General features: G+C 43.3%; 1 protein-coding gene across 1 annotated transcript in view; it reads left to right on the plus strand.

The window, feature by feature from the left end:
* LOC118781827 (talin-2-like) overlaps positions 1 to 9803 on the plus strand; it is a 118035-nt gene extending 108232 nt beyond the window's left edge. The window contains exons 51-59 of the mRNA XM_036534923.1: positions 870 to 977; positions 1211 to 1316; positions 2300 to 2305; positions 3386 to 3510; positions 6921 to 7046; positions 7639 to 7701; positions 7894 to 8076; positions 8636 to 8761; positions 9655 to 9803. Coding sequence (XP_036390816.1) covers positions 870 to 977; positions 1211 to 1316; positions 2300 to 2305; positions 3386 to 3510; positions 6921 to 7046; positions 7639 to 7701; positions 7894 to 8076; positions 8636 to 8761; positions 9655 to 9783 — 972 coding nt within the window. The 3' untranslated portion in view covers positions 9784 to 9803. The remainder of the gene's footprint in view (positions 1 to 869; positions 978 to 1210; positions 1317 to 2299; positions 2306 to 3385; positions 3511 to 6920; positions 7047 to 7638; positions 7702 to 7893; positions 8077 to 8635; positions 8762 to 9654) is intronic.
* Positions 9804 to 12239: the final 2436 nt, after the last annotated feature.

Below are 12239 nucleotides of genomic sequence, written 5' to 3' on the forward strand. Positions count from 1 at the left end.
TGCTTTTTTGTAGGCTGCTTTTATGAGATCTACAGTGAGAGGTCTGGTTTGTGTTCATTTTAAGATGAATTAAGCAGAAACGACAGTTTTTTACAAGCAAAATAGCAAGTCCTCGTGTCTTTCACTTTTTGTAGTCTTCCAGTTTTATCGTCTGATCTTAGTCAGGTGGAGATCTGGTGGGGTGAGATTTCACTGTTGCCTCAGTATTGTGAGATCAGCCCTGTTAGAGTTGTATCTGTGCCGCCCACTGTAGAAACCTAACACTACAAGTTGTCTTCACAGTAAAGACTCTGCAGACATCTTATACTGCAGCACGTAATCTCTACTGGGTGGCCTGATGTTGGCCTCATGATAAGTAATCCAGCGCAATAATATGAAACTATTGCATCTAGAGAGCTCAGCGTATTGGATGCCTTCTCATACAGATGAAATTGACAGATTCAGAGACATGCTTATACACAGCCTTGATGTAGGTTTTTAAGCCTTGTAAACTTTCATATTAAGAAAAGAGGCTAAGCTCTTGTCAGAAGTACCACCAAGTAGATAATTTGATTGGAATTTCCTTTTTAGTGCATTGTGCCTCGGTGTGTGTGTCGGCTCTTGTGTGCGTCTGCCCCCCTGAGAGTTTTTACATTTACATTACTTTCTATTTACTGTTTCATTTACCCAACACTGCTATCCACAGCGTGCATTCAGGACGTTTAGGCTAAAAGCAGAGACAGCACTAAATCCCCGAACGCATCTTCCCCGGTGTGCGTTTCCCCTCTATACCCCATTCCCCTGGGTGTGCTGTGCCCATGAGTGCATTTGACCCTTTGTGCGTTCAGCCCTATGCTGTAATGTGATGTCAGGATGTCTGTCTCCTCCAGCAAGCCGCGTACCACCAGGAGGTGAGCGAGGACGTCCGAGACAGGGCCCTGCTCTTCGGGAAAGAATGCACAGCCGGCTACATCCAGCTTCTAGAGCATGTGTTACTGGTGAGTACACAGCCCCCTTTCATCTGACATCATCTCTTTTTGTGTGTGTGTGTGTTTGTGTATGTTTGAGTGAGAGAGAGTGTATCTGTTTATATGTGTATGTCTGTATGTATGTGTGTGTATGTGCATGCGTGCGTGTGTGCATGTGTGTGTGCATGTGTGCGTGTGTGTGTGTGTGTGTGTGTGTGTGTGTGTGTGTGTGTTGTAACATGTTCTCACTCCTGTGTAATCAGGTCCTGCAGAAGCCCACAGCGGAGCAGAAACAGCAGCTGTCCGTGTTCTCTAAACGTGTGGCGAGTGCTGTCACTGAGCTCATCCAGGTAGCCGAGGCCATGAAAGGTGAGGACCCACCCAATGCAGTGCTATTCCTGGGCATGTAGGCAGATGGGCAGCACCACGTTTTAAAGGTTAAGTAATATGGATGCCCCTGCAACCACCTGAAACAAAAATAATTAACAGGAGTCAGTGGTTGATGCACACCTCTGTGTTACTGTAATACTCCCCACATTTTTACTAGAGTGAATAGAAGAGTGGACCATGTTTCTGAATCCATACAAAAATAGTCCAAATTTCAATGGTTACAAATCAGGACATCATTATACCTTGCACGACTGAAACATAAATAAAATATTAAAAACTCATGGATCGAATTTTGCTGTTATACAAACTGCTAGTCTCCAGTTTCATTATTTTGGCATTACATCATTGATTTGTTCAGTAAAAGCCCTCTTCCAGAGTCAATTACATAGCTTTCATATCCCACATTTGTACAGCTGGATATTTACTGAAGCAATTTGGGTTAAGTGCCTTGCTTGAGGGTACAACAGCAGTGCTGCACCTGGGAATCAAGCACGACTGCTTAACACTGCACCACACAGCTGCCCGGTTCCAGCCATACCCTTCATTGTTGCGTCTCTGAATATGTTTCTTTTCAGTTTCGTATTAAAGTGGTACAATGCTAGGTTTTAATAAAACCATAGGGGCATTGCTTTTATTAAGCGACCTTTTATTATGTGCCGAACAATCCTCTGAAAATAAGTTTGAACAGTATAGTAGTGTACAGAAGTATGGATCTATATAGTACCCGCATAAATAACATGCTGTGTTGCGCAGTAATAGTAAGTCCCAACAAATGGTATGTTTGCACATTGAAGCACATGCATGTGGATGAATAATTCCATGTCTATGGTAACAGTAATGCATAGTTTGGGTTTGTAGTGGTTGCAGGTCTTTGGTCTCCACTGCTGTATTAAGCCCTTATGTCTCTAGAGTTGTGTCACTCACCACAGACCTCATCCTCCTTCTCCCCTCTCTTGCCTCAGATGGAGGTAAGTTGGAAATATGTTGTGTTTTTGATGCAGATCACCTTTCACGGATGAGGAAGGAGAAAGTAAGAGGAGAGAGGGGCCCAGTTGTTTTTCCCCAGAGGCCCATATAATCTGCAAAAACACCACTCCCGTCTGTTTTTCCAGGCTGTTCAAATTTCATACACTTTATAGGCACTCACGAAGTCTATAAAGAGTGAAGATGATCCATCAAGAAGTGCGTTTCAAGATAGCTGCCATTTTAACATTGAGAGATAAAACCAAGGCCAAGGACACGTGGGCATCGGTCTTGGCACGAAAAAATCCTGTCGTCTCAATATTGTTGTTAATGTTTTGGTGTAGTATATGTATCGCCTTCATGTTGTGATCATTCATCCCTAATTAGAAGGATGCCTGTTGATTATCAGGATGTGGTGATTCATTGTGGGGGAACTGCCTGTTGATCAGCGGCAGCCGATGAGACACAAACAGGAGAGACAGGCACATTTTAACAGATTCTTTTAACAACTCCTGTTTCCTGAATTTAATAACCACAGAAAATTTCAGTAATTAAGTAACAAAAAGAAAAAACGAAAGATTTTTTAGCTCAAAATGTTTTTGTTATTACAGAAAGGATTTAATGCAAAGGAGCAGAAAAGGACAGAGCTAACATATTAGATGCAGTCAAGTTAAAAAAAAAAAAAAGATTCATTTGCTTTTTGTTGATCCTTCATTTACAATGGCATCATTGTTAATATTGAAAAATGGTCAAAGAAAAATGGTACTGTTTCAGACTCAAATGCATTTAAGATCATCCCCTCATCATCTACCTCCCCTATTTGTGACTCACTGGCCAGTACTTTTGTTAATATCTATTGTGTTTTTTGCTGTGCCTCCTCATAGATATGTTGTTGTGATGCATTGTGAGAAGTCTCTGTGCCTGCTGATAAGCATGATTCCATAGTGCATCATGAGATGTGATGTCTTTTTTTTTTTTGACAAGAATGATGTTGTAGTTTATCTTGGGGAATTGACTTTGAATTACTGATGCCACAAAATGTGCTGGTGCATTGTGGGTCCTCACTGAGCTGTGGTCTGTTTCAGGCACAGAGTGGGTAGACCCGGAAGACCCCACAGTGATAGCAGAGACAGAACTTTTGGGGGCTGCAGCATCCATTGAGGCAGCGGCAAAGAAACTGGAACAGCTCAAACCCAGAGCCAAGCCGAAGGTACAGATCCTACGTGTGTCTCCACCCCACTGCATTCAAATCTTTGTGCCCTTTTGTTCTTTCAGTAGTGTCGCTTGTCAGAAAGAGGCTGTCGGAAACGTATTTGATCCTGTAGTTCTGAGATTCAGTTCACTTACTGCGTGCCTTCACGACTTATTCTGTGCTTCGTTGACTTAAACCCAGTTTCAGTGACTTTTCATGCAGTTTCAGTGACGAAACCTATGCTACAGTGGCTTGCTCTGAGCTCAGCATTTTTGCACCAGCAAATGCCTCATCGCAATTCATTGTATGGGTGAACAGAAAAATGTAGCTTCTACAGAAAGGATCTTTTTAGATGCATTTGTTCATACACATAAATAAGTCTAAACTGCTGTTCACCTGTTTAGAGATTTATTAGTCAAGTAACAAGAGCACTGCGTTTTTTCCACTGTGTTCACAGCCACGACTGGAATAGCATATGCCTTTCACAGGCACATGGTTATTTTGTTCATTTTTATGAGAATTTTATTTCTGGGGGATATTTGTTTGTGCTACATACTCCTGGTGTTTATCTTAGAATCAGTTCACGTTGGAGTTTAATCGGCTGAAGCTCATAAGACAAAATGTTCCGATTTTTCCCTCTTCATTTAAAGGGCAGTACTTCAATTACTATGAAATGAAATGATTTACGTGAGGGCTTCAGCAAACATCAGTTCCATTTTCTAGTTTCGAAGAGAAATGCGGCTGTGAATATTCGTTTTGCTTACCAATGAATGTGTTTTCTCAAACGTTCAGTCATCAGACTGGAATAGATTCTGCTGGAGTAGACTTGACTGGTCTGTGCATTTCCTGTGAAGTCCTAAAAGGATTTCAAACACCCAAGTTTTTGACAAATCACATTTTCTGGAATGTCATTAGTACAGTTGGGCTCCCATTTTTCAGCACATTGCAGTGGCACATGTAGTTGTGTCAACATGTCATGGGCCAGCTGTGCTTGTATGTGTGTATGCATGCCTGAGTGCATGGGCTTGTGTGTATGTATGCGTGATTGTGTTTTTCACATTGAGTGCTTTTATATGCATATGCTTGAGTGTGTGCATTTTTGTGTGTGCGCGCTTGAGTGCACCCATTTGTGTGTGTGTGTGTGTGTGTGTGTGTGTGTGTGTGTGTGTGTGTTTGCGTGTGTGTGTGTGTGTGTGTGTGTGTGTGTGCATGTGTATTTACATCCATTCATGTATATATGTAAGTGTATATTTGTGTGGACATGCACGTATGTGCATAACTTTTTGTGTATTAGCATATGCACATGCATCTGTGTGCATATGTGTGTGTCCTTATGTATGTGTTTATGTGTGTGTGTTTGTGTCCTTATGTATGTGTTTATGTGTGTGTTTGTTTGTGTGTGCGCGTGTGTCTGCGTGTGTGTGTGTGTGTGTGTTTGTGTGTGTGTGTGTGTGTTTGTGTGTGTGTGTATGTGTGTGTATGTGTTTGTGTGTGTGTGTGTGTGTGTATGTGTATGTGTGTGTGTGTGTGTGTGTGTGTGTGTGTGTGTGTGTGTGTGCTACATGGTGTGCATGTTTGGAAATGCTCTCAGGGATGCTGGATCCACACAGTGGGGTTCTCTCTGTTCTCCCTGCTTTATCACACTGTGCAGTGCTCAGAGGTTTGCCATGTGCCTCTGGTCAGTCATCCGCTCTCTGCAGGGGCGTAACTCCTGCGGTTTTCTCTGGAGAGGTGTCTTCGTCTTTCAAGCTTCAGTGAAGCTCATTATTCCGACTCTTCAGTGTCACTTTACTCTGGCCTAGCGTTGGTTGTGGCTTACCAGTGGCTGGTCTCTCCCACTCTGTTTTCCAGCAAAACTCTGTAAAGGGGGGGGTGCTGAGGTCCACACTGGGAAACCTCCAATTCTAGTGCTGGGTTAGACAGTGTTTGTTTGTTGCTTGAGTGTCCGTGTTTTAGTAGTGGAAGCAAAACCTGTTGCAGGATGTGTAGGTGTTAGTCAGTGTATAGAACTGTATTGAACTGTGTTAATAACAATCAACACAGTCACAGGGGCCTGTGTCCCCTTACCCTTTGTCTACTCTCCCACCCCCCAAACCCCCCCCCCACCAGCTCTTTCCCTTTCTACCCCCTCTCCTAGTAGACGTGTGTAGTTTGTCCCAGCATGCTTCACTTCAGTTCTCTTTAGCCGATTTAAACCTGGAAGCCTTCTTTGCAGGGCTCTGTCTGATATGTTTGATATATTAGGTTGTTATTCAATCCAACTATATATCAAACATATTCCTACAGTGTCCCGCCCTGTCTCCAGACACGTGTGTTTTGTGTGTACTGTTGTGTAGTGCTTTGTGGTGATGGGCGTGTGCGCACTAGAGCAGGAACTTGAGTATATGATCCCGTATCTTCCTTGGTATTTGCTGTAGATGTTGTTTTTTGTTGTGTTTTTATTTTGTTTACATTGTCACTCAGCAAAAGCATGGCTTTAGTCTACTTAAGCGTATTCAGATACGCACGATTTTGTAGCTAAGGATTTTCAGTATTTAATATTTTAGTGTGAACTGAGAATGGCATGATGCAAACAATCCTCTGGTTTCCATAAATTTTAGGAATGCTCCAGTTCCATCTTGTCACTACAAGAAGAATTGCATGGGGGAGGTTGTTGTCTGTTGCCTAATTAATTTCATTTGTGATGCATAATGTTCAATTTTATTTATGATACCCATAAATTTTATGATGCCCATGAGTTCATGAATAATTCACACCTTTGTCATTTACAAAGTAGCGGAAAATTATTTGATCACAGAGCTGTTGGTATGCAAATCCCTTCCATGTCTATCCTTTGCATTGGGAGCTCTTGATGACAGTAGTGCACTTGTCCAAGCCTTTTTTAACTTTGATTTCACCACATACAACATCAGCACTCTTGACTGTTTGGTTCATGTACACATTGTAGTGTTACCCTCCGGCCAATCTGGACCACAGTGAATGTGTTCATGTTACTTTCATCTGTTCAACTTTGGTTGAGTGTCAGGCGTTGAGAATCAGTAGGCTTGTAAAGGCAAAGGAGGGTAAGGAGCTGTAGATGGTTTCTGAGAACATGTCAGTGCCTCTGTCAGGTTTCCAGTGTGGCAGGATTTCCACAGATACCAGCTGTGAATCAAACGCATCTCTATCCTCAGCAGTCAGCTGTCAGGAAGCGTTCTGATCCTCTGTTCAGCCCAGGGCCTCTGAGTCATGGAACATATCACAGCAAGAACACTGTGCTTTTAGAATCACTGCAGTCAGCCTATGTTTGCTTTTTCATATGTGTGTTTTTTTTTTTTTTTGCTCCAGATATGATTAGAGTTGTTGATACCTGCTATTTTTTAAATGTAGAGGTTGGAGTTTATAGTTTATGGCAGCTGTTTGGTCTGACCATGTGGTTTTGCTCTCAGCAAGCAGATGAGACCTTGGATTTTGAGGAACAGATCCTGGAGGCAGCTAAATCCATCGCTGCGGCAACCAGCGCCCTGGTGAAGTCAGCGTCAGCAGCACAGAGGGAGCTGGTCGCACAGGGCAAGGTGAGGATGCATGGTGACAAGAGCTTTGTCACTGCAAATTAATCACTTGCCAAGAATAAATCGCATTTTCAAAGTGAGCAACAGCCGCTCAGACCCACGCCACTCACAGTAAGCATAAGTCACACTGAAAGAACAGTGAAAAAGAGGCACAGTTACAATATCACAGTGAGAAAGAGCTAGTCAGTTACAGACTCAATACCACAGTGAGGAAGAGTTAGTCAGTCACAGAGAAAATATCACAATGAAGACAAGCTAGTCAGTCACAGAGACCATACCAAAGTGAGGAAGAGCTAGTCAATCACAGAGAAAATATCACATGTGGAAAAGCTAGTCAGTCATGGAGATACCACAGTGAGAAAAAGAAAATTACAGAGGCAATACCACAGTGAGGAAGAACTAATCAGTCATGGCGATGATACCACAGTGAAAAAGAACCAGTGTCAGATTATATTACAGTGAGGTCACACACAGAGACAGCATCATAATAGGAAAGAGACTCGGGCATGAAAGTCAGGAGTCAGGATTCCTAGGGACAGATTCACTCAGCAGGCAGTCATTGCCTGTTCATGTAATTTGTACCTCTCTCCACTAGGTGGGGTCCATTCCTGCTAATGCCGTGGACGATGGCCAATGGTCCCAGGGCCTCATCTCTGCTGTGAGTCATCTCAGCCTGTCTGCCGGACACCATGCGTTACATTCAAATATAATATGTTATTGAAGACTGGGCATTCAATTAATATCAACTGACCCAGGTGTCAGTAGAATGGAGGAAAACAGAAGAGAACACTTTCTGGATTAGCGATTTGTTTGATCGGGCGTGCTCTCTGTGTGCTTTTCCCCCCGAAAGGCACGCATGGTTGCGGCCGCGACCAGCAACCTTTGCGAGGCGGCCAACGCCTCGGTCCAGGGCCACGCCAGCGAGGAGAAGCTCATCTCTTCAGCCAAGCAGGTGGCCGCCTCCACGGCCCAGCTCTTGGTGGCCTGCAAGGTGAAGGCTGACCAGGACTCCGAGGCCATGAGGAGACTGCAGGTACCACACTGGGCCGCAGCAAGATGGTGTGAAGTGTGGCTGCTGATGCATGCTGGTACAGAGTGAGGTCACAATGCAGCATGCTCACACATCACACAATTCTGTAGTGTGTCCGCAGTTCCAAGCAGAAGATCAATAAATTCCTTCAGTGTGTGTGTCCCTGCAGCTGGTTTGCCAGCAACTTTTTACACCTTAAAAACCTGCTTTTAATCAAGTGTATCTGATTGGCATTCTGATTGTGTTTTTCCCTGTAATGCAACCAGTGGAGAAACTGATAAATATTAGGATTTTTTTTTTTTTTTGGAAAAAAAGAAACCAATCTACAAATATCAAATTGAATTAGTTTAGTACTAATATTGGTGATCATCACAGAACAAATTAGATTGTTTTCATAATTGATGAAAAAAACATCCCTATCTTCAGAAATATTCTCCTCACGTTTCAACCACAGCAGCTAGAGTGCCACCAGATGGAGCTGGTGTTTTGTAAGTGTCCTCACATGTAATCGGGGTGCATGTTTTCAGAATGGACACAAGCTAGTGTGTACTCTCTCCCAAAGGCTGCGGGAAACGCCGTGAAGCGGGCGTCCGATAATCTAGTGAGAGCAGCCCAGAAGGCGGCCTTCGACAAGGCGGATGATGACAATGTGGTGGTGAAGACCAAGTTTGTGGGAGGAATCGCTCAGGTGAGACCTGACTGGCTTGAAAGTGTTGTTGTTCTAACAGCACAGTGAGTGCTGTTAGAAGCATGCATCCAATTACTGAGGTTTTATCTGATCTAAAAACATTCAGCCCTATCATTGATTTGATGAAATGGATTTAATTGGGATGAAAAAGGAGGCCACTTGGTGTAAATGAGACCATTGGCTATTTTTCAAAGCTGTGTTTTATCAGGCATTCTCAGCTGCTTCAGACTGAACTCTTATGAGATGTGATGAGTAATGAAACTGAAATTTGGGGTGAATCAGCCTCTCTCAGATACCATAGTCTGTCTGTCTGTGGGTTTTATACTGTGCATTTTATCAGAAATCCATCAGTCTTCCTTATAAATCTGAAGCCATTGCCAGGTTTAGATGTTTGTAAAGTGATGTTTGACTAAAATCCACCCAGGTTGACAGGTATACTCTATTAGTGGAAGTATTTAGATTATAGTCTCTAATTAATCAGTGCATGTTTTTGAGTTGTCTGCTTTATATTTAAAACATTGTTTACTGCAGTGAAACAATAAAGGAAAAGGCACAACAATCTACTGAATCCAATCCATCTGTATACTGTACTGTCTATTGTAATGATGGGAGAGTGAGGCTTCATGAACCTTATAATGGTTGGAGCTCCCAACAGAGATCTGTTGCTGATGCATATGAACCAATCAAAAGACTTAAATTTCCAAAAATATATGATCGTTCAAATCATCTGGTCAGTGATAACACAATAGTTCTACCATTTCTGCCAAGCCTCATTGCTCCATTGCTAGGCAACAGCAGTGACTGATAGAGGGATGAGAGAGGTGAGTGTGGGGGTAGAAGGGTGGAGTTTGGCAGACCCCTGTCCATGACCCCCACCTGCTTCCGTGCCCCAGATCATTGCAGCCCAGGAGGAGATGCTGCGGAAGGAGAGAGAGTTGGAGGAGGCCCGGAAGAAGTTGGCCCAGATCCGCCAGCAGCAGTACAAATTCCTGCCCACCGAGCTGAGGGAGGATGGGAACTGAGCCTGAGCTCCACTCCAACTCCTGACACACAGAACAGCTGGAGCCGGCACCACTGTCTGTGTGTGTGTGTGCGCATGTGTGTGTGCGTGCACGTGTGTGTGTGCATGTGCGCATGTGTGTGTGCGTCCGTGTGTGCGTGTGTTTGTGTGTATGTGCATTTGTCATCCAAAGGGTAGCCAACCCAGTGTGACAGAGCTGGCAGGTGTCAGCCTTTGCCTGTTGCAGATGCAATTATTCCTGCTCTCCCTATATTTCAGGTTCAGTTGATCTGATCTTTGAAAGAAGCGCCAGTGCTTATGTAACAGGAGAGCATGTTTGAAAGCATCCAGACTCTTCATGTGTCAGAGTTCCTTCAGTCATTTGTGTCTCTCGGGGTAGATTGTTAAAAGTAACCAAACCGTATTCCCCTTAGCCTCTAACAAGCATTTTTCTTTCTGCTAGCAGAAAGGAATATCATAACTAACAGGGTGCATACACAGACGCACACACACACAGCTCTCTGTTGCTCTGCATCTTTTTATTAAAAAGAAAATGGTTATTTAGCCTTTTACAGGCACAACCTAAAAAGGCATTCTGAGCTAAAATTCTTGACAAGAGATGTTAAGGTGTGCTTAAAAGTGCTATCCTGCTCATAGTTCTCCTAAATGTTCACTTCTTGCAGTCTTGTTATCTGGAGTGGTATACATGAAAATAATGATTTGCCTATATTTGGACAGCAAGTGATAACTACATTGGTTCATTTTTACAGGTAAATTATGAGGTCCATCCTCCAGCCCTCTCTATCTGCATTGTGAGAGTAAAGTATCCCTTTGAGGTACTGCTGTAAAAGTGCTTTAAGCCACAAGCCACTGGCTGACCGCAACGCAGTGTGTCTACACTGAAAAATACAATAATGTTTATCTATCTACCTGTCATCTTAAGCCCTGCTAGGTGGCTGTTACCACTAACCACTTGTATGATCATGTTATCTGTGGAAGCTGAACCCCTGTGAATGTGCTGATTTCTTAAGGGGTGGCAGTCAGTTGTCTGCAGCACACTGGAAGTTTGAGTTTTACTGCTTTGAATCTCTTTCAAGCATAAGATGTCATGGCACTATTTTGAGGAATCCTATTAAGTGCACCTACATCTTTCCTCTACCTGCATACACCATACTCAGCGATCACATCACAGCTTGCTACAGTATGGACCCGACACTCTGATCCTAGTTCATCTGCACTCTGCAGTTTGCAGTTTGCACTGAGCTGCGTGTACTCTTCTGCATCTTGTCCATTACACAACTGAGTATAACAAACTGGGCCCCCTGAAAGCAGATTCATGTTCTAGAGCTAATGCATTTTATCTGTTCATTTCAGCGCCACAGCAGGCTTAGCCGCCCATTGCCTCAATGCAACGTCCAGAGAACACAGACCAGAGGTGTCTGCGTCCGCTGACAGTTGTCTTGGACAAGAGAACAGTGTAGAATTCAGCTGTATTGAATAACTGGTAATGAATATGTAAACTTTGGAGTTTTTTACTTTGTGGTTAAAAGGTGAAAAAGGTTTATTCCATCTAGTGGTCACTGAAGAGACCATTAACAGAACAGCAGCAGAACGCCCTGGCTTCGGCCTCTTCTCTGCGTGTCAATGGTTTTATCTTGACCTCAGTGAGAGCAATTTGAGGCACAAGTTGCAAGGGTCCCCTCATGTCTGAATTGAATAATCATGAGTTATCAATCAATTGTCGGCACAGTAAACTGCAAATAGAAGTGAGCTTACGTTAGGGACTCCTGAGGTGACCACCAGGCCAGGGTTGTTGCAGCATCCTGTTGATCTTTTGGCTCTTGGTTGTGAAGAATACAGTGATGCTAAACTGGTTTGCTTGGTCCCCCGCTTCAGTTGTCTGCCAGTCTGATTGTGTCAACAGATCGAAAGGCACTTGTTGTAGTGCAAGTAGACTCTCGTTTAATGGCTTATTAGCAATACATTAGTCTTCTATTCCCTTGTTTGCCTTTGCATTTTGATGTCTAATTGTCTAACTCATCAGAAGATTTGATTTTGAGAGTTTCATCCAATGGGTGAAACCATTGGCCACTATCTATAAGATTACTTTTTCATGGCTGAAGAGAGGAGTTGTTTTGAAACTTTGAAAAGAGTTTCTGTTTGGGGGGGGCAGGATAGCCTTTCCTTCAGGTCATTGTGTTTCTGGTTATTTTTCATGCATCGGGCTATTTGCTCACTGTCACATCTCAAGCCTAATCAAAATGACTCTAGGTTATTGTGAATGCAGTGCGTGTGTAGAAAAGCTTGTAGAAATGCAGTCTCAGCAAATACCCCCATTAAACAGGTTCATAGTGTCATAAGATAATGGAATGCCCCTGCTCTATTGTATACAAATGGCTCTGTTCATACATAAATAACCCCCTCACTTTCAGCACTGCAGACACTGTGGGATACACTGATGTTTCTCATACCGAAGTA

The sequence above is a fragment of the Megalops cyprinoides genome, chromosome 8, assembly GCF_013368585.1.
Source record: "Megalops cyprinoides isolate fMegCyp1 chromosome 8, fMegCyp1.pri, whole genome shotgun sequence".
Classification (NCBI taxonomy): domain Eukaryota; kingdom Metazoa; phylum Chordata; class Actinopteri; order Elopiformes; family Megalopidae; genus Megalops; species Megalops cyprinoides.